Source organism: Euleptes europaea, chromosome 6 (assembly GCF_029931775.1).
Source record: "Euleptes europaea isolate rEulEur1 chromosome 6, rEulEur1.hap1, whole genome shotgun sequence".
NCBI classification, from domain to species: Eukaryota; Metazoa; Chordata; class Lepidosauria; order Squamata; family Sphaerodactylidae; genus Euleptes; species Euleptes europaea.
The window spans coordinates 52,344,013-52,366,555 of NC_079317.1; the positions used below are offsets into that span (position 1 = coordinate 52,344,013).

General features: G+C 43.3%; 1 protein-coding gene across 1 annotated transcript in view; it reads right to left on the reverse strand.

The window, feature by feature from the left end:
* The window catches only part of LOC130479491 (cytosolic phospholipase A2 epsilon-like), a 71,919-nt gene that overhangs the window by 40,999 nt on the left and 8,377 nt on the right, over positions 1-22,543 (reverse strand). The window contains exons 6-12 of the mRNA XM_056851891.1: positions 22,302-22,433; positions 21,936-21,976; positions 21,604-21,646; positions 17,673-17,736; positions 9,469-9,632; positions 7,221-7,307; positions 2,140-2,177 (exon numbers count right to left, since the gene is read on the reverse strand). Of these exons, the coding sequence (XP_056707869.1) occupies positions 2,140-2,177; positions 7,221-7,307; positions 9,469-9,632; positions 17,673-17,736; positions 21,604-21,646; positions 21,936-21,976; positions 22,302-22,433 (569 nt within the window). The remainder of the gene's footprint in view (positions 1-2,139; positions 2,178-7,220; positions 7,308-9,468; positions 9,633-17,672; positions 17,737-21,603; positions 21,647-21,935; positions 21,977-22,301; positions 22,434-22,543) is intronic.

The following is a 22,543-nucleotide window of genomic DNA, read 5'->3' on the forward strand; positions in this document are numbered from 1 at the left end:
GGACTGACTCCCTCCAATAAGTATGAATAAATTGCTGCCTTAGATCTCTCTTATGCAGAGCCCCCACTATGCTCACCTTCTTTGGTTTCATATAGGGTTGCCAACTTCCAGGCTGTGGCTAGAGATCTTCCACCATTACAACTGATCTCCAGGTGACAGAGATTAGTTCACCTGGAGAAAATGGCTGCTTTGAAAGGTGGACTCTTTGACATTATACCCCATTGAAGTCCCTCCTTTCCCCCAAATCCCACCTTGCTCAGGCTCCACCAGCAAAATCTCCAGGTATTTCCCAACCTGGAGCTGGCAACCCTAGTTTCATTGCCTGTGGCAGGATTTAATTTCAGCTGATTTTAGACCTGAAATTGATATTAAATTGCTATGAATGTGTGAATTAAGTAGTGATGATCACTAGTTAAGTGTCTTTTTAAGACAAGAAAGGACCAGACAAAGTTCATGGAGAGATGGAGCTTTTGAACATCTCCAATGCTGTAATCCTAAGCATGCTTACCTGAGAGTAAGGTCCATTAAACACAATGGGACTTAGTTGCTAATGGGACTTAGGGTTGCTAACTTCAGGTTGGAAAATCCCTGGAGTTTCATAAGGGGATCTTCATACTTAGTATTTTGGCCCTTTTGAATGCTGTCTTTTGACCTTAGGGTACTTAATTCTAATGATTCAGGAGGAGAGCCTGGGGAGGGATGTCAGTAGAGTAGAATGCCATAGAGTCCACTCCCCAAAGCAGCCATTTTCTCCAGGGGAACTGATCTCTGTGGACATCAGTTGTAATTAAGGGAGTCTTCTAGGAGGTTGGCAACTCTAGTTCAGAGTAGACAGGTGTTGACCACCAGCACCGCTAGGGAAGCTGACCCATATATTTCCTTCTTTCTCTCTTTCCTATGAGGAATTCACATATAAATGTATGCATGGGAGCCTCATATAATTTTTAATGATCTGTTTATTTGGTTCATCTATTTATGGAGTTCAGGAGTCACTTTTCAAGGACTTCAAAGCAATGCCTGGCATAGTGAGAAAAATCCAAAGGTGAACATTATCTAACAAATAAATCACATAAGAGTCTTAAAACATTAAAATGGTTATTGCACTTAAAATGGCAGATGACAGCAGTATAAAAGCATGAACATGTATTAAGAGAACAATAAGGGCTTGCCCCTTTAAAGGAATACCTTCACTTATGGATCCAGTTGAACCACATGAAGTGAGGCATTCCAAAGGTCTGGAGAAGCTACAGAGAAGGATCTGCTGCACATGGAGGCCAACTTGGCCTTCCTTTGAGCTAGATTGATTCACAGATTGGAACAGAAGAAGATGCTCTATAGGCTAAAACAAGCACCTTCAACCAAAAACACACAGGACACCAGTAACACTGGCTTTAGTACTGATGCAGTGTATTTTCACCAATGCTCAAACTGTGGTATTTTGCACTTGCTGAAGTTTCTGGCTCATATTTAATAGGCATATCCACATAAAGCACATTATAGTAACAATACAGTGACCCATAAGTAATGGATGACAGTGGCCATTTATGCATGACTGTTTCTTTGTGGTCACCCGCCAACTACTTCGGGGCTTTGCTCTGATTATGCTTGAATTTTCTGACAGTCAGAGGTTGCCTCGCTCTCACACGCTTCCACACATTTTGCCCACATTTTCTGGATTTGTGTTTAGCCAGCATCCAGAAAATGTGGGTAAAATGTGTGGAAACATTCGGGGAGAGTGAGGCGACCTCTGATGGTGGGAAAATGCATGCATAATCAAAACCCCTGAAGTAGTTGTCGGGGTTACCACGAGGAAACAGCTATGCATAAATGGCTAGAGGAATGGTCTTGGTTTTCCAGTGGAAGGCACAGCAGATAAATCAGCCAAAGCTGAAAAGACACTACCACTATCTGGGAATCCAGGAGCATGAAAGGATCCAAGGACACTCTCCTTGAAAGATGAAGCTGCAAACTTCATCTTTCAAGAAGAGTGGGTTGACTGTCGTAATTTCCCTGGGTTGACTATCCCTCCCCCCAGAATTACTTTCTTCTCATCTGGATTGATGCATTTCAGGTGGTAAGAAAAAGCTAAACAGGCTAAGTCCTCTAAGTGAACAAGAATGATGTAAAATCATTGCTTACCAGTCTTGTACCTTCATGCTTAAATCAATAGTTTTGTTCTGAGGATGAAACAAACAAATGAAATATTGTTAATATGGGAAATATTTTGGACTGTTTGATCTTCCTGTTACAAATCCCTGGAGGAACAAAGGCAGCTCTGTCTTCTTACTGTACATCTACTACTCAACACTTGTTCTCCAGCCATTGTAATCCCCCTCCCCCATATCTGCAACAACAGGCTGTTAATCCTCTCGCCCAAAGGGGGCCCATAAGACATCCCAGCCATCATTATATCACAGTTTCTATAAGGCCTTAGGATCTAGCTAGTGCCAGACCATTCCCCATCTCCAAGATATAAATTCACTCCCTGACTAACCTCCTGAACCAAATTAAATTTTCGCTAACAGAAAAGATTTATTGTAGCTGAATGGGGCTTCCCTGCCCTGCATCTTCCCCTGCAGCCTTGAATAATCCCTAAGGAACCTCCTAGGAACATCATGTGGGGGGATCAGTAAAAACCAACTTCCTCTTCTATTAGCAGACATTTTCCAAGGGATTCAACATACTATCACAACACATCAATGTGGTTTTGTGCCACTATGATGGTATGGCAATCATCCCACAAAAGTCTACCTTTCCTACAGGGCTCAAGTTTGATGAAAATCCAAGTGATTGTCAGCCAGTCAGAGCCCATGGAACTCCAATGGATGGAAGGAGGCGAGCCAGCCTCAGCTTAAGAAGGGGAAGGGGGAAATCCCCAGATGGGAATTTGTGGCTCTGAATAACAGTGTCAGCTTAGCTAGGTGAATCACAGATAATAAATCCAGGCAGCTCAAGTGCTCTGTGTTCTTTTTTTAAAAAAAATACTGAGCTTGTTCTCTAACAGCCCATTCCTGAGCTAATGGCGTGCAGAGTTGGCAGGGAAGAGGCACAGCGGCGCCTCTCCCTAAGCCAAATCACACACTCCGTTAAAAAAAAAAAAGCCATTTCGCTGTTGTTGTTGTTTTGTTTAACTGGGGCCTTTTACCCCATAGGGAACAGCGAGGCTGTGCCTGCTAAAAAGCAGGCGCAGCACTGCCGTTCCCGGCGCTGGTGTACCGGGCTGAGCCAGGATAGGGAGCCGCCGGTTCTCCCAGTCCACCCCCAGAACGCCCCCTGCACTCGAGCAGCCACTGTATGCAGTGGCCTGTGCCATGGAGAGGCCGCGCCAGTGGAGGGGCGAGGCATGGCTCCGCATGGTTGGGCACAGGCGGAACTGCCCTCCCCGCCAGTGTAAGTGCCATGATTACACGCACTTACGCTGGTGGCGGGGTCAGGCCGCCTACTAAGAGGTTTCGCGCCTCCCCCCCAGGAATGGGCTGTAAATGTTTAAAGTTCACAAGTAAATTCTTCAATATTTAAGTCTTTTGCAGAGCACTCCACTCTGCTGTGCAAATGCTCCAGATAATTGTTTTGGGTCCTCAGGGCTTGACATATCACCCGCTCACCCTACTATCTGAAGGGCCTCCTCAGTAAACAGCTTTTCACGTCATGCGCTTGCAAACTTACATTAGTTGGTTGTTCCCTACTAAGTCCAGCGGTAGTTTCACCAGCATCTCAGAAGGGGTGACCATGTGGTTTTATAGCTCCCCAGGCCCAACTTTTGCAGAATACCAAACCCCGTGTTACTTTCTCAGTCAGGTTCACTACCGTGGAGATCCTGTTTCAACACAGCAAAAGTTCTGGTCTCCCAATGTGCAGCAGTAAGATTCTACTAGGCACACAGTACATGGGGCCAGGTGGGGGAGCCAGGGGTCAAAGTAGGAAGCCTTTCAGCCCTGGCACCTCCTCCTTAACCCTCATCATGCTGCAGAGTGGCACTAGGAGGGCGTCCCACTTCGCCTGGGAAAAAAAGTGGTGGATTTTCCCATGGCCAGGCAAAGAGGGCGAGGAGTCTTGGCACTGGCTTTCAGAGGTAGGGGTCGGCTTCCCACAACCAGCAGGCTCTGAGAAACTTTTTTTAAAAATTATAATAAAGGAACTAGAGATAGTGTGCTAATGGAAATCCAATCACTGTTGCTTCCCACCCTCTGCCTCCCCTTGGCAACCACCCAGCTCTTGGTTTCTGTGCAGGTTGAGTTCAAACCTCTTCCCCACAAACCTGGACAGTTATTAAATGGTCTACAGACAGGTCTCTCACAAAAGGTAAAGTGAAGTGCTACATACAGAAGGCTAAAGACAAAAGGTTACACACACACCTGCTTTTAGCACCACTGGTTTGCAATCATGCTATCATAGTTGGCTATGACGTCTCTTACAACCTTTCCTTTAGCTAAATGCAGCCTCTTATTCAGGTCATAGTCTGCAGCAGCCTGAGTCTGCACCATGGTTGGGTCAGGGTCATAGTGGTCTGCCAGGTTAGGGCCCTGCTCAGAGTGTTCCTCCAATAATGCATGTCCCTTTTCCTCACAAATATTGTGCAGGATGACACAGGCTGTGACCACGGATGTCATGTCCTCTTCAAACACAGTGAGGTGCGCAGAGAGGCACCTCTAATAAGCCTTGAGCTGGCCAAAAGCACACTCCACTACATATCCTGCCCTACACTAGGCACAGTCAAAGTTCATCTCATGTCTGACCCTGCATCAGTTGAACAGCTTCTTTAGCCTATGAGTGCAGGAACAGACAGCCCTTCCAGATGAAGAGTGGAGTTCCCTGGAATATGCACTCTGGTGTCCTTGGAAGTGCAGAGTGCAGGGCTGCAAAAGACAAAAGTGTCATGGTTCTGTGACACTACCAGTTATGCCATCATTGATGCCTGCACCGTCTCTGGACATTCCTGATTACTTGCCCATATGTGGAAGAAATAAATTAACTCCACAGCTGAAATAATTTAGAAAAATGGCAGACATGAGGAACAACAGTATCCAAGCCAATTCCGATGCTTATGGGTTGACTTCCAAGAAACTCAGGAGTAAGCTGAATATGCATAAGTGCCCAGTGACTTACAAAGCAAAACTGCAACCTTCTAAGCTCATGAACTTCAGTGGGGTTAGAAGTTTGTAAACTTGAATTAGGATGGCAGTGTACAAAACCCAGGTACAGACAGCAACAAATGTTTAAGTAACTTGCAGAGACAAGCAAGGCTCAGACTTACCTATGAGCCCAGTTTTCTGGCATGTGCTGAGGAGGGTTGGGAGCTGGCACAAGGTTCAGAGGCTTGTTGGGTGGGGCAGGGGCTCAGCTGGGTGGCCAGCATGCTGTCATAAAATGGTTGCTGGTGGGGAAGCTGGAGAAGGAGCCATAGCATTTCTAACTCCAGCTGGAACTTTTCCTGCCCTGCTGCGTACCTTCATGGTCTGCCCTATATTTTAAATGGGCCAATCAGGCTCTGGCTTTTTCACTCAGCTCCACCAGCCAGGTATTTAAGAAGCCATCCCCCTTGCCCAGCTGAGTCTGCTTCCTGATTTGTCCCTCCCTCCCTATACTTGGGCTGTTTAGTGGTTCTGTCAGCTTGGTGTTAATTTGTCACAACTGTTTTGGCATGGGGCCATATCCAGTTTGGGGGGAAAGGCAGCCTGTATGCCCCCTTTTTCCCATTCTGGGGATCCCAATAAGAGGTTTTGGGGCATGCCTAGTCAGGGGCTGTCAGGATGAGACATGCTCAGTCGGGGGCTGTCTGGGTGGTGGCCTCCTGCCAAGTGGCAGGAGACCACACAGCAGGCTTCTGCCCAAGTAGGTCCCACATACCGCCATCTCAGGCTACTCCCAGCAGGCGGGCTGGGAGTAAGACACATCGGCTAGCAGGCAGGTCGGGCCAATGCCTTGGATCTCTATGCAATGCCAATGCCTGATGCTGTAATCAATGAAGTTGTGGCCATTTCAGTTCCAACAACTGCCTCCACGTGTTTAATTGTATGCTAAGGTCATCATAGTATAAGGATCCAGGGGTGGTAATTGCATGCCAAGGGTGGCCAGGGTTGGGGGACTGCAGTAAATAGCCGGCTCCATGGTACTCCCCAATTTGGCGCTAGGCCAGAAATCAATGTGCTGTGGCATCTTTATCCTGTATGGCCGCCCAATTTACCTCATATGATTGGCCACCCAAGTTGGGATGCCATATTGTGTCATAGATGTTATGAGGAAAGGAGCAAAAGAATGGTACAACAGCATCTACACATCTCTCACATCTTGTTCTTCTCTAAAAATACATGGAAACCTCTTGACAACTGTAGTGAACTGTAGCGCAAGAAAGCTAACAAATATAAGAACAAGTATAAATTCAAAGTAAAATAAATTAAATGCAAGGTGTTTCAAACAGCACATGCTACCAGGTAGGACAAGGTATTGTGGGATCTAATCACAATTTATTGTAGTGGTGAAGGGTACCCATGTCACTTGAGTATGAAGGATCAACAAGGGTTTGAACAATGCTACATTTCTTTTCCATATAATATTTATCTTCCTCCCTTCCAGATGATCCCCACAGTATCATGTTGGGTGAGATTCTGCGCATTTTTCCCTAACTAATTATACAACCACTAGTTTTCCATACTCCACACTGAAAAATGTTTGTCCTGCCTAATCCTGAGTATGTTTTACAGTGCTGAACATCACTGTAAAATAATATTCTTAAACAACATTATCCTTATTGGTTCTCATAGGTTATCCGGGCTGTGTAACCGTGGTCTTGGTATTTTCTTTCCTGACGTTTCGCCAGCAGCTGTGGCCGGCATCTTCAGAGGAGTAACACTGAAGAACAGTGTTACTCCTTCAGTGTTACTCCTCTGAAGATGCCGGCCACAGCTGCTGGCAAAACGTCAGGAAAGAAAATACCAAGACCACGGTTACACAGCCCGGATAACCTACGAGAACCAATGAACTCTGACCGTGAAAGCCTTCGACAATAACATTATCCTTACTTTGTACAATAGTAAATGTACACATGAACATATAATATTGAATTATCTACATTCATTGACTTCAATTCATCATAAAATAGGGTGCACTTTAATTTGTTATTAGCACCCAACTCTGGTGACTATGTATTGATTTTCAACTCTTCCATTTTTTAAGTTCTAGGTACTCTCAGACGTTTATTCTATGCTGTGGCAGATATTTACCTTATCTATGGCTATTTCCTTTTTGATAGAGAGTGGGTCCATAGGCAAAGTGAGGCAAACTTTTTCTTCTGCATTAGTATTTCTGGGCTAGAAGGAAAAACACACACACATGCACCAAGATCTGCAAAACTGTTTAGCACACAAATACTTGCTGGTTAACTATTCATCAAACAGGTATTCACTTTCTATAGCGAGTTACATAGATCTGCTTAGACTTGATGTGTTAAATTTGCTTCAGGAGATGCTGTCATTCCCTTCAGTGGTGTATGGAAACATCTGAAACAGATTTCCAAATTGGACTTCATTAGCAAATTTGATACTGTCCCAGCAGATCTTGGGAGACTTGTAATTTGCCTTCCTTTAGGTGGTTATTAACTTTATTGATTTTACTATGTCTATTCTTACCCATTGGCGACTTACAAAGAAGTGGCCATACCTACCCTGATTGGATCTATATTAATTTCTATTTTGCATAGTACTGTGGCAACACCCACCGTAATAAATTACATTGCTTGACCTTTTGGCCTCACTTTGAAAAAATCTCCATTAATTTAAGGTACATTCCTACCACTTAATGCATGTGATGAAGTATGCTCTGGCCCATCAAAAATGTTATCCACAACACATTTATTAAGCTTTAGAGTGCCACAAGACTTTTTGTGGTATCTATGACAGAAAGAATCCAGAGGCAGAATGGCACTTATGCTATAAGTACTGTACCACCATTGCTAGAGGGGCTATTTTTTCTTATTCTCTTCTCCCATGGCATACTCTACTTCACTTCCATACTATTCACGATGATCAACCAATGCCCAAAAAAGTGGGGGGGGGGGAGGTCAGATATGAAGCAGAACAGGCAAGGGGACAAAGTTGTGTTCTGAGAGCTTCATTCTGAGCACATTAAGTTGGAGCGAACTTTTTTGATAACTTTATTTTCTAAAAATTGAACCCAAAATGCTACTTGAATCCAAATTAGTGGGAAAACCTCTGACACTACGAACTCTTTTATCAACAACTATGGTGGTCAAGAGAGGCAAGAGTGCTCCAGATTTGCCTCTCTGACAAGCAATTCCTTGCTCCTGAGTCCTGACCTTCCAATTTACCTGCAACTGTGCCAGGTTAAGGCCAGCCTCTGTGGCTCTGATGGACTCCAGGATCAACAGAATGCTACACATTAGGTCTGGAATGTAGTGTACACCCCTCCTTCTGTGGTGTGGCACTTTTGAACAGCAGTTTTGAGCAAAAGGAAAATGAATAAGAGTAAGGATGCTTCAAACGAAGTCTGAGGAGAATCTTAAATGGTTGCTGATTATGATAATAGGACCACAAGAAGCCAAAACTGTTGCCGTTATGCCTGCTTCAGGACCTACTCTCACAGCGCATTCCTGAGCCTGAAGGGTAAAAGCCCTTAGGAGGCCAGGAATGGGCTGCGCCTGCATCCTGGCCTCCCGCGCCGGTGCCCAGGCCACTTACCCCGGCGGGAAAGCCTAGATGCTGGTATTCGGCCGCTGCCACGGCAGCGCCACCCCGAGTTGCTGGCAGGGCCTTCCAGTGGTGTCCAAATGCCGCTGGCATCGCGGGAGGTGTTCCCGGGGAGTTCCGGCGCTGGCCTGGGGGCGAGGCCGCCTTTAGGCAGCCTCCAAAGCCCTTTCTGGCTGGGAACGCCCCTTTTTATTTTTGCAGAGATACACCACCTTTATTGATTTTGCTATGTCTATTCTTACCCACTGGCGACTTACAAAGAAGTGGCCATACCTACCCTGATTGGTGGCCTTTTAGGTGGCGTATCTCCCATGCAGACCTATGAGGGTTGCAAGTCATAGACCCACCACTATAAGCTAGGGCTATGGCTTATGAGACTTTCAGTGCATTCCTGAGAGGAATGCCTGCGCCAGGCTTTGGAGGCAACGTGGCTGCGCTGCCTCCTCCCAGCGCAAAAAAGCTGTGCAACCCTATGAGGCTTTTTTGCGCTGGGAGGAGGCAGCGCAGCCGCATTGCCTCCAAAGCCCAGCACAGGCAATCTTCTCAGGAATGCACTGAAAGTCTCATAAGCCATAGCCCTAGCTTATAGTGGTGGGTCTATGAGTCAGAAAGAGAGTATGGCTAATATTTAACTGTAACTTGAAAGAACTGACACATTGGAAATAGCTTTATGAATGTTAAAAGCTGCTTTCAGTGCCCATTGGGGGAAAAGACAGAGTACAAATGAATTAAACAAGCAAATAAATAAAATTAAGGCAATACATACAAAGCATGTGGTACATAACTTCTTGGATAATTCAATTGCCAACACAGATTGCTGATATTTTATGTAGTGAAACACAACAGGTTCAGTGGGATGCCTGACAGAGCCCAGTGAAATGTTCTTTGTTTCTTCACAGGATCCTTGCACAGTGAATGTTAAGGTTTTGTCTACAAGGAAAGACAAATCAGAAATCCCTATTATTATTCCTCTGGTGACATCCTTTTACTCAGTTCACAAACCTGAATTCCCCATGTTTTCAATTACTAGTTTTAACTAGTGGTTTATGTATTTCATTGTATTTTTATTATTATTATTTGCATTGTAAGCCACCTTGATTTCCTGTAAGGTAGCAAGGCAGAAAGTAGAAAGGCAGCAAATAAATGTTTAAATAAATAAATACAAAATAAACCAAAATATATAATTTGTAGGGCTGTTGATTCGGTTCAGCCGAACTGAAAATCAGCCGAATTTCCCTTGATTCGGCGGTTTTTAGTTCGGGACGAACCGAACTCAAAACTGGCGGGCAACCGGGGAGCCGAATTCAGTGAGTTCGGGAGTTCACGAATAAAGCCGGCAAATTCGGGGCGTCAGTAAGCAGCATAACCCTCAGTAAGCAGCATTCTCCTCCCCTGGCCAATCGGTGGCCAAGCTGGGTCTCCTTCTGGCCAATCAGTCAGGATTGAATACTGGAGGAATCAGCTGATGTGCGGCCCGGCCGGGGGGGGGGGAGAGGGGAGAGAGAGAGAGAGAGAGAGAGAGAGAGAGAGAGAGAGAGAAATCCTCCTGTGTGTGTGTGGGGGGGGGGTGCTTGTGCACATTCGCTCCTTCCTGTGGCTGCAGGGGGTGCATTTTTGAGGGTACAGACCCCAAACTTTCAGCGGAGATTCAGACAAGCCTTCTTAAGAGACCACCCAAGTTTTGTAAACATTGGGTCAGGGGGTCCCGAGATATCGGCACCCCCTTTTTTCTGTCCATGGCTGCAGGGGGCGCATTTTTGGTGGTACAGACCCCAAACTTTCAATGGAGCTTCAGATGAGCCTTCTTAAGAGACCCCCCAAGTTTTGTAAACATTGGGTCAGGGGGCCTTGAGATATGGGCTCCACCCCTTTTTTCTCTCCCCCCTTTTCCATTTCCGTGGCTGCAGGGGGCGCTTTTTGGGGGGTGCATCCCCCAAACTTTCAGCATAGCTTCAGACAATCCTTCTTAAGAGACCACCCAAGTTTTGTAAAGATGGGTTCAGTGGGGGCAGAAATATCGGCTCCCCCCTTTTCTCTTTCCGTGGCTGCAGGGGGCGCATTTTTGGGTGTGCCGACCCCAAACTTTCAGCGGAGCTTCAGACAAGGCTTAAGAGACCACCCAAGTTTTGTAAACATTGGGTCAGGGCCCCCCGAGATATGGGCTTTCCCCTTTTCCCTATTGGGATGAATGGATCACCCTCGAGAGATGCATACATATGGATCTCATATTGGATACAAATGGAATCATATTGGATTACCCAGCCTCCCAGCCTCTCCTGATGGAACAGAAGACAGCCACAGTAAGACCCCTTTGGGGGCTTTAATCTATAATTTTTCCTTTCTGTGTGTGTGTGGGGGGGGGAAGCAGAGTCGGTGTGTGTGTGTGGGGAGGGAGCAGTTTCTTTGGGTGGGGGGGAGCCAAAGGGGGCTTTTGCCGGTTCTGCCTGGGGTGTGTGTTCCCCCTCCAGTCTCTCTCTCCCTGGTTTGAGGGGGGGGGCTTCAGTTTTGTGTCTTCAGGTTTTCCCTCATTCATAAGATCAGTTAGGTTATTTTGATGCTTGCTCAAAACTGGTTTTCAAATGGTGACTTAAAGAATGCATCTGCCTGGTCCCACGTCCAATGCAAAAGGAGAAATTCCACCCCTTCCTGCTCATTATGCATAGCTAGCTGCCTCTGTCCCTTTCCATGGTTTGCAAACTCCCAGGTGTCAGGTGTTGCTTTGCACTGTTGCAAAGGTGTTGCATTGCGTGCTTGTGTTGCTTTGCAGTTGTATTGCTTTGCAAATTTTTTCACACCTGCCCCGCCCTTGCTCTCAGCTGTTTGTCGGGGCTGGGAGCTTTTTGCGTGGGCGGCAAGCTCTGCTCGGAGATACACATTAAGGGTGGGGAGACCCCTTTCAGGGCCCATATCTCAGCCCCCACTGACCCAATCTTTACAAAACTTGGGGGGTCTTTCAAGAAGCGTCCTTTGAAGCTCCTCTGAAAGTTTGGGACCTTTACCCCAAAAAATGCCCCCCTGAGCCGCCGAAAGGCGCGGTTGTGTTTTTAATGGCTTTATTCGGCCGAATTTTTTCCCCGAACTTTGAATTCCCGCCGAATTGCACGGATCCGAAGCGGGGGAGTTCGGACTTCGGCATATCCCGAATCTAAACGGGCTGAATTCAGCCGAATCCGAACTATACCGAATTTTTTTTAATTCAACAGCCCTAATAATTTGGATTTATAGGGAATGCAGTTTTATTCCTTCAGTTTTATTCTAGAACTGCCACATCCTGAATCTCATTCCAGGAAGATGTCATAACCACTGTTGAGAAAAATAGCGTTTTCTAGTGCCCAGTAGTCTATAGAACATCAACCACCATGTTATACCCTATGGTACAAACCACAAATGAAAATGGTATTCCCATGATTGGATATTGTGGAGGGGGGAGGTTGGCTGAAAAACAGCTGTGGAACCTCAATCTGAACTATGATTGTGCTTCAGCCCCCACCCTAACTGTGTAAAACTCACAGGTATCTGTAGAGTGCCTATCAATAATTTCCTTTGGGCAATGACAGTCATGTGTATGTGTTTTGGGGGGAGGGGGATAAGAAAGGCTTAAAATCCTCCTCTACCATATTCATGGCCCCAATCTGAATCCCATTCAACAGCAGTTTTTAAAGCATGGGATTTCCTAATCACAGATTGATGGGGTCATGTCTAGTTCCGCCCATGAAAGGGGGCACATTCTTAAAATTGCTCTCTGTTGCACCTGATTTTTCTTCATCTGTATAAACAGATAATATCGAAGTGGCTGGGATGCTTTTCCACAGGAGAAGATAAAAAGAATTCACATTACAAAAATCTGCCAATTCCAAGAGATTCAAAAGGGCACCCTCATCATCATCATGTAGGTTACACTGAGATATACCCAATAAGCTGCATAACTCAGCAGGCTTTTAACTGCGGGTTTTCCACATCCAAATCCTCTAGCTATTATATCACAGTGTAAAATGGAGTTAAATGTGAATACTGCTTCTTATGAACTTCATCAAGCATTTTAAATTTTTAAAGCCAAGAAGTAGTACTTTCAGAAAATCTACTTTCATTATTATTGTTATTTATGTACAGATCCCACACAATATAAGACAACTGTAAACTTGGAGTTTATGTTATTAGATAATTAAATGATTAAGGTACAACACACATTCTTTGATCCCCTTTTGATACTTCATTCACTCACAGCACAATCCTATGCATGATAGTTGGAAATAGGTACCACTGTAGGCAGTGAGACTTGCAACCAGGGAAACAGGCTGCATTTGTATAAAGTGACTAAAATAATCAGTGCAACCTATGGAGCAGGAACTCACACAGTTCAATGGTGCCAACTATTAAAATGTGCAAAAAAAAATTCGGTAAATTTTTGGTTCAGGCTTATTGGGTCTGATTTTTTTTTTGTAAAACCGAAATAAGCCAAATACCCGTACCAGTATTATTTTGGGGTTTACCAAAAAATTCGGACCCTTTATAATATATGGGGATTTTTTTCAAAGCTCCTGGGGAGCATTTTTGGAGGTAGAGTCCCCAAATTTTCAGCGTGGCTGCAAAGGACTCTCCTTAGATGGTCACCAAAGTTTGGTAAACTTTGGGATGGGGGGTCCAATTTTATGGGCTTACAAAGGGGTCACCCACATCTTCCAGGCATTTGCAAGCTGAACTGTCCATCGGTTTTCAGGTTCAAAAGTTCAGCATTGGTGAGGACTGATGGAAAAAGCCAATTGCCTGGCTGGCACCTCAAAGTCTGGAAGCTGCCTTTGTTTCTGGGTTGCTTTGCATGATGTCCATGCAAATTAGCTTCCAAATGGAGGGAAAAAGCTTAAATGCAAGAGAAATAAGGCACAGAAAACATGTTTTTTGGTGGCAAATGATATCCTTTATTGTGGCCATGAAAAATCTGATTCCAAGAGATGGTCAAGATGCAGGGAAACGAAGCCTCTACTCAGGGCAACCTTCTTTTGGAAAGCAGGTTTTCATGGAGTGGTGGTGGCGATATCGGAGCCGGCTGAAGTCATAACCACGGGGGCTGTCTGAAGGAAATTGCTCATCCACGTGGATGAAGAAATCTCCTTTGGAAGCCTGGTGGGTGTCTGTTTAAGCCAGCTCTTTTAGTTGGAGGGTATATCCCTCTGGGCAGGACTCGGGCCCTAACAAAACCAGAGAGAGAGAGAAAGAGAGAGAGAAAGAGAGAGAGAAAGAGAGAGAGAAAGAGAGAGAAAGAGAGAAAGAAAGAGAGAAAGAAAGAGAGAAAGAAAGAGAGAAAGAAAGAGAGAAAGAAAGAGAGAAAGAAAGAAAGAAAGAAAGAAAGAAAGAAAGAAAGAAAGAAAGAAAGAAAGAAAGAAAGAAAGAAAGAAAGAAAGAAAGAAAGAAAGAAAGAAAGAAAGAAAGAAAGAAAGAAAGAAAGAAAGAAAGAAAGAAAGAAAGAAAGAAAGAAATCTATTCGGCTTTTTTGGGAATCGCCTATTCAGCTTCGGTTTTATCCCCAGGTTTTGGCATTTGTTAAACCCGAAATTTACCAAAACAGCTAATTTCGGGTTTATTTTTGGTTTGGGTTTATCAATATGTACAGCTGTGTGTGTGTAAAGTGCCTTCAAGTCGCAGCCAACTTATGGCAACCCCTTTTGGGGTTTTCATGGCAAGAGACTAACAGAGGTGGTTTGCCAGTGCCTTTCTCTGCATAGCAACCCTGGTATTCCTTGGTGGTGTCCCATCCGAATACTAACCAGGGCTGACCCTGCTTAGCTTCTGAGATCTGATGAGATCAGGCTAGCCTGGGCCATCCAGGTCAGGGCATGTACAACTAGGGCTGTGCAAAAAAAGAATATCTGTAAATTTCAGGTTCTGGTTCATGGGGCTGAATTTTTTTAGCAAACCCAAAATAAGCTAAATTCCCATACCAGTTAATATGGGAGTTTGGCTTATTTCCAGGTTTCCTCAAATAATTCAGGCGTTTGCGCCTATGGGGATTTTTGCAAAGCTCCTGGGGGGGGGCATTTTTTGAGGCAGAGCCCCCAAATTTGCACTGTTTATACAAGGGACTCTCCTTGCTTGAACCCCCAAATTTGGTGAAGATTGGGTCAGGGGATCCAGTTTCATGGGGTCTGGAAGGGGTCACCCCATCCTCCTCCATAGAGAAGAAATAGTGAAGTGGCAGCGGTCAGATTCTCTGTTGCGAACTTCGCTATGCTTCTCTATGGAGGAGCTCCGCAAACTTTCCCACAATTGAAAGCAATGGGCCATTGAAAGACTTTGCAATGCTTCTGTATGGAGAGGGTCGACCTCTTCCAGACCCCATAAAATCAGACTCCTGACCCAATCTTCACCAAACTTGGGAGTTCTTTCAAGCTACCCTGAAAATTTGGGATCTATACCTCCAAAAATGCCCCCACAGGAGCTTTGCAAAAAAATTCCCTGTAGACTTTAATGGGTGGTAAAATTCCTCAGCCCATTTTCTCACCATTGCTTTCAATGGGCCCATTGAAAACCATGGGAGGACAGGTCTAAGTTTCAGTGTAAAACTGGAGACAAGCACAGGCCAATGCCTCCCTCCCGAACTACTCATGCAAGCCCTACACAACCACCAGACACCAACCTAGCAGCACAACAAACCACACAGAGAAGTCTAATGGAGCCAAGACTCTTTACAAAAACCCTGAAACACAACACACCACAACAAAATCAAAAGTGTGGGCCCTTTTGCCATCCCATACAAAACCTACACTATGCACAGGGCAGAGGCCAGACAAAGCACCCAGGCACACTCTGGCGGCACAAGCCCACAAAACCCACATCCAGCCACATGATGCCAGGTAGCTAGAGATCTGGGGGCACTGCTGCCAGCCCAGATGTGGCACCAACCAAGCCAATCCGACGCACAGTGCAAAACCCGACAACAACGACCAGGCACACCACAAAGATATACATACCCACATTTTTCCCATGGAAGGAATGCCTTAGATGGTGAGAGGGAGGCTGTTATGCACCCAGATCCTACTCTCTCTGCAGTCTCGCACACCATGACACAGTTCACCATGTGGAAACTGTGGTGATGTGGCTGCCTTTCATCATCACTGGTTCTTCTCTTCCCACCTCCCACCCCTGCAAAGAAGAAAGTTATGGGGTACACACTTGAAGAGCTTCACCAAAATGAAACTGCCAGGGGAAATGAAACTGCCAGGGAAAAACCTTTTTCTAAACAAACTAAGGCCAATGACAACAAAATCCAACCAGTGCCTCCCCCCCACCCCGATCAAATCAGCCACTCAGACCAGGAAAACCACACACCAACCACACCAATCAACATTAACAACATAGGGCCCAGAAGCCAAGCAGTTTCCCCACCACCAACACACAAAGAATAAATTCAGCAAAGGTGGCTTGCTTGTGACAGAATCCCACCACCACAATTAAATCAGAAATTAAAGCAGGTAGGAAGCAGCAAGGACACAGTTTTGAAATGGGATTTTTCCCCCATACCCAAAGAATAAAATAAGTACAGGTGGCTTGTAATGAAATCCCACCACAATTAAATCAAAAATTAAATTAAAGCAGGAAGGAAGCAGCAAAGACACAGTATTGAAATGGGATTCTCTGCCCACCCAAAGAATGAAATCAGCAAAGATGGCTTGTTTATAACAGAATCCCACCACAATTAAATCAGAAATTAAAGCAGGTAGGAAGTAGCAAGAACACAGTACTGAAATGGGATCCCCCCACCACCACCCAAAGAATGAAATCAGCAAAGATGGCTTGTAATGAAATCCCACCAGTGCAGGTAGGAAGCAGCATGGACACAGTATTGAAATGGGATTTCAGTGCCGTAAACGAGAACACCCCCCACCTTGTAGCCAAGTTTATAAAATAAGCCCCAAATAAAATAATAACGATGATAGGATCTCAAACCCTTGGATTCTTCTCTTCTTCTCCTCCAGGAAGCAAGCAGGAATTAATCCAATCAAAGCAGCAAGCTGTAATCCACCAGGTCAGCTCAGGATGAGGCAGCAGGAGCAAAAGCCAAGGTTTGCACCAAACTCTCTCTCTCAGTGAGCAATGGCCACTCTGGGAGAGACCAGGTTGTATGTGGTCTTTGGCCAAGCACAGAAAATTTTGACTGGCATTCCAGCTTCTGTGATTGGCCAAAGAACACTGTTCTCTCAGATCTGGCCACCTATTGGCCACTGGGAGTTCAAGTCCCTCCTCCCTTCTCCTCTTAGGGTGTCCTAGCTTCAAGGTATGCTTCCCTAACAGAAGCAAGGAGAGCTCTCTGCTTGCAACGAGTGAAAAAGCTGGACCCGAATAAGCCAAATATATTTCCGGCTTATTCAAGAATCGCCCTTTCAGCTGGGCTATTTTCCCGCCTTTTTTAAGCCGGTAAACCAGGAAGCCAAAATAAGCTGAAATTGTTATTTTTCAGCTTATTTTCAGCTCAGGTTTACCAATATGCATAGCCTTATGCACAACCCTACTAATGTACTATTTTTTTCCTATTCACAGTTTGCACATTACCACAGCTAAGATCAGTGCGCTTCCCTGATCACATGCTATTTTGTGCAACAGAGTACTTTTGCAAGTAAAGAAAGCCTTCTAAAGTATGAATCAGTTTGTGAAATCTACAGTTCAATCCTAAACAAAATCCTAAAATGAATTCTAATCCCATTGAATGTAATGGCTTTAGAAGGGTGCAACTGATCAGGAGGAGTGCACAGTTAGTGTTTAGGAGGAACTATAACCACAGCCCACCATAGTTACGTACTAGTTAGTGGCTGTCAATGTAAACTAGAGAAGTTATAAATTGGATGAAAAAAATAAAAGCAGATAAACACAACAAAACAAACAAAACATATACGGTATTTGGAAATGTTCAAAAGGCAGAATTTTAAGATAAAATGTTTTGAAAAAATTGGCTAGGCATATTTAAATGTAAATAATAACCTGTTGGCTCGTTCTTCATCTTTTCCAGGTTTACTTCTACCTCCAAGAAGGAAATTTCACGAGACTATTAAAAAAATGCAATTTAAAAAGGAGACAATATAACCTCATTTTATGTTATTTGTCAGAATGGGAAAAGTAATACAGCGGTGAAGAAATAGGTCATTACTTTGGTTGAGATCAATTCAACATACCACAACAAAACTCTCTGCAATGTGATAATTACTCCCTAGACCCAGAACTAAATTTGCCTGGCTTAATTACATGCAATTAATGTAATTTGCAGAACCATCTGTGATGCACTTCTTATATGGTGCTTTATGTCTAGCCTGGCTACTTTAATGTGAAAACCTTGACATAGTTTCTTTATTAAAAATTATAAATTAGACATCAGAGTCCTCATCTATGTATGTCAACAATTTCTTTAAAATTTGTTTTTCCTATGCATTTCAATACTTTAAAGTGGAATGTTAATTTCTCCATTAATGTCAATTCCCAATTTCAGCCACACCAATAATTATATTGGCAGACTTCCATTACTTTGCTCTGTTCATTTGGGACACAATAAGCAGAAAGGGATAATTAAATATTTATTGTGCTGATATTAATTTAAAAAGGGATTAAGTAAGCAAACGTCAAAATACTTACAATTAAAAAAACTTAAAATGAGTTTTCATTATCCATAAATTACAATAAAATAATAACCAATAGACCACAAACATAATAAAAAATTGCTCTACATACATAAATCCCTTTACCACTATGGCAAATGAACTGTTTCAGGTAACCAAGAAAGTTGGCAAAAGGCCTAATAACAGAATTAATACTAATAGGTTAATATGTTAAATTAACAAGCTTTAATGCATAACAAATAGTTAAAAAAATTCTAAGACATAATGATAAACTACAAATAAACAAACCTACAAGTAAACAAAGTGTACATTGTGAATGTGTATATACATACTACAAATCTATGATTCATTCTGACCTTGCTTAGAGATGTAATTTTCTATAATTTCTAAAAAGTTTTGTTTATTTCTAGGTTTTTAATTAATAAAAAATATCATTAGATATTTGGACCATGAACCTCCACAATCTGAAAATGATTTTGATGGTCCTAATCTATTCTAATAATGAAGTGGGACTTATCTAGCTAATTAATTGGCCCTACTTTTTATGAGTGTTGGTAATGAAGATTAATAATTTTGGAAATTACATTTTAAAATTTTATAAATGACTCACACAATAATTAATCTAAATGATCCTCTCTCTTTCTCCCTCCCCACCCACCCCCATGCCTTCTTTTTCCAGGTTTTAAAGTTTAGGTCACAAATGTTGCATTTTGTATTTTGAATAAGTTTACTTTATGGTGTTTATTTTAACAATTTGTACTACTGAGGAAGGCTTATGGCTGAAAGGCATTTGTTTTTAAAGGAATTTTTAAAACAATTTTATGCATTAGGCTTTGTTGATGATGAAGAAGAAGAAGAAGAAGAAGAGGGAGAAGAGGGAGAAGGAGGAGAAGGAGAAGACCTGAGCAAGGCTGTTAACAATAGGACATTTTGAAGGTCATTAACTCATAGGGTCACCATAAATCAGAAGCAACTTCATGACACTTAACACATACACACATTTCCCCCTATCTGCAAAAGTCTTGTTCAACATGGAGTACCCCATTTCCTGTCATTTGTTTGCCCCACAAGTTCACCAGACTTGTGAAACTTGGGCCTCTCTTGTATAATTTATCTTTTTTCACTTAGCCTGTAAGATGGCATCCTACCTTGACTTGGTTGATCTGTCCATGTGGATGTACGCCACAGTAACTTAAAGTCTGTGGCTGCAATCCGGGGGGGGGGGGTGAATCTCCTTAGGAGCCGACATGAACCCGTGCCAGCATAGGTGTCATGGTATAAAGTGGCAACTATGCCAGCACTGGGACAAACACGCCTGAGTCCAGAAGCCACAGAGCTCTGCTGGCCCCTGCCACCATTGCAGCCACTCTGGGAACTAAATCCCAAAAGAGGAAGCCTGCGCAAGCATAGGGGAGGCATTCCCAGGGCGTACCCAGGAACTGAGCTGTCTTTGGGCAGCATCCTAACCCCATCCACCCCAGGAATGCCCCCTTGAGCAGTGGCATGGCTGCACCACCTTTTTTGGTGGTGCAGCCTCACTTTGTTCAATGGGGGCATTTTCCCCATTTCCACCTTTTTTATTTTTAAAAAGCCTTTTTTATTCTTCACGACAGCTGGGAAGCCTTGGAGGCGGCCATGGATCTAACCCCCTTCAGGAATGGGCTGCTTGCTATTGAATGCACTCTATATGGGTTTGCCCTTGAAGTCAGCTTGGAGACTCCAGTTGGCACAGAATGCTACAGCTTAGTTGTTATAGGAAGCTAGGCAAAATATGCAAATTACACCCTTTCTGCAGTCGGTCCATTGGTTACCTATTAGTCATCGGGTTCAATTCAAGATACTTGTTATCACATACATAGTCCTACATAGCCTTATACTCTCACATCTTCAGGACTGCCTCTCTTGCTATGCAGTGACACGACACCTTCACTCATCTAAGCAAGTCCTTCTGAACTGGCCACAGTACAAATGAGTAAGATCAATAGCTGCCCATACACATGCATTCTCTGTTGTGGTCCTCACCTTGTGGAATAGCATGCCTGAAGAGGCCAAGAAGGCACTCACACTTCTGTCATTCTGCAAGCTATATAAAACAGAATTGTTCAAGAAGGCATTTCTTTACAAAGGGAATAAGGGCATTTCTTTACAAAGGGAATAAGGCTATAATGGAATGGAATGGAATGGAATGGAATGGAATGGGAGCAGGACTGTGGTCAATGCCACTGTTTATGATATGTATTTTCTGTTTATTGTATATATTAGGCTGCTCTTACTGCATTGTGTTCTAATTCTGCAATTCCATCCTCTGCATTGGTTGACTTATCATGTCGGAAACTTTTTTGCATCACCATTTAATTTGTTTAATCCTAGATCTATTGCATTGTTTATTAGGTATTTCATGCTATTTAGTTACATTGTTTTATACCATGTAATCTGCCTTGAATCTCAATGAGAAAGGTGGGCTGTAAAATACACAAATAAATAAATAAATAAATACCTATTATTGTATGAACTTTTTATTTGTCCTTTGTTAAAGTAAGATGTAAAATGGCAGTTTGTGGGTTTTATGCTAATCAGAAGCACTACCAAGAAAAGCGGATGGGGAATTCAGTGGGATTGTGCAAAATGCACACTGTGCCCTAGGTGCTGCCTCTTCTAATACCCCAGGCTATTGACTGGACTAACAATGTAGCAGTGCAATCCTAAGCAGAGGTATACCTTTCTAAATCCATTCAGTTCAATGGACTTAAAAGGATGTAACATAAAATATTTATATCCTCCCTTATTTCCTTGGACTCAAAGTGGCTAAAATTACATCATAAGAAAACTAGGCAATGGGATAGGACGCTTGCTTTTCTTGGGTATGTTGTAGGGTTGCTAACCTCCAGGTGGTGGCAGGAGATCTCCCACTATTACAACTGATCTCCAGGTGATATAAATCAGTTCCCCTGGAGAAAATGGCTGCTTCGGCAATTGGACTGTATGGCATTGAAGTCCCTCCCCTCTCCAAACCCCGCCCTCATCAGACTCCACCCCCAAAATCTCCACGTATTTCCCAACCTGGAGCTGGCAACCTTAGTATGTTGAAATATGCACCTGACTCCTTTCATAACCTCCATATGGAAATGTCCTATGTTTGAATATTTTGTTTTCCCTTAACCTAATAGTTTGATGGCCTTGAAGCTCCCTTGTCCCTTGCCACGAGATGCAAACTGAAAACAGAACCCAGAACTTTGAAGAATGCAGTATGCCCACAGCCATTATAAGATAAAAAGGAAAATAAATTTTAAAATTGAAATTACCACTAATACGCCATTAGTAACAATATTTTCAAGAAGAACTGGGCTGCAAGACAAAATGAAAATATTTGATATGTTATAACTGGCCTGCAAAAATTCAACTAGTTGTTAACATTTCCCCCCAGGTTAAAGTTCCGTCATTCCATCTGATACAAACAGACACAAAAATGATCTAAATCTTAGTAACCTGATAATTATTACACCAAAGTTCACAGCACAGAAGTTTTGCCAGTTCACAAGAAATCTAGTATGCAATTTTATTGGTCTGATGTGTAACACAATTTATTTTTATGATGATATGTTATTAAAAATACGGTACAACTGCATGTACTCACATGCTCTCCAGTCTAAACTCCACCTCTAGCTCTTCTTGTATCTACAAAAAGAAAAAAGGGGGATATTCTGAGATCCCCTCCTTAACAATATGAGAGGCAATATCATAGCCACTGAGTACTGATTTAAATAAATGGCTTTCAAACGGTGTTCTGAGAAACTGTGGTGCTTTTTGGAAAATTCCATGGTATTATGGATAAACTTCTCTGAAAATCAGTGTACAATAGGACAGGAAGAGATAGTTGGAAGAAGAAAAAGGAAGGAGGAAAATAATTTTTCTCCTCCCTTTTGGTCTGTTATCATTACCCCACAAACAATGTGAGTCCCTACTTAATAATGATATCTTCTAGTGCCCTGCAATTTCTTACTTTTGGGTCCAAAGGAAATGTGAGGCAAATCGTTTCTCCAAGCTGAATTTTAGAAACATCAAAAAGTACAGTGAGATGGTGATCATCCATGAGGCAGTAGTCTTCATCATGAACCATCAACTCTAAAACATTCTGAGAAAAGAAGTAAAAAATAACTGTCTTGATCATGGGCCATAGCCCTGTTCAATTTTAATCGTTGCAGAAATAAGGAGGAAGGATTTGGAATTACATGTGAACTGGCC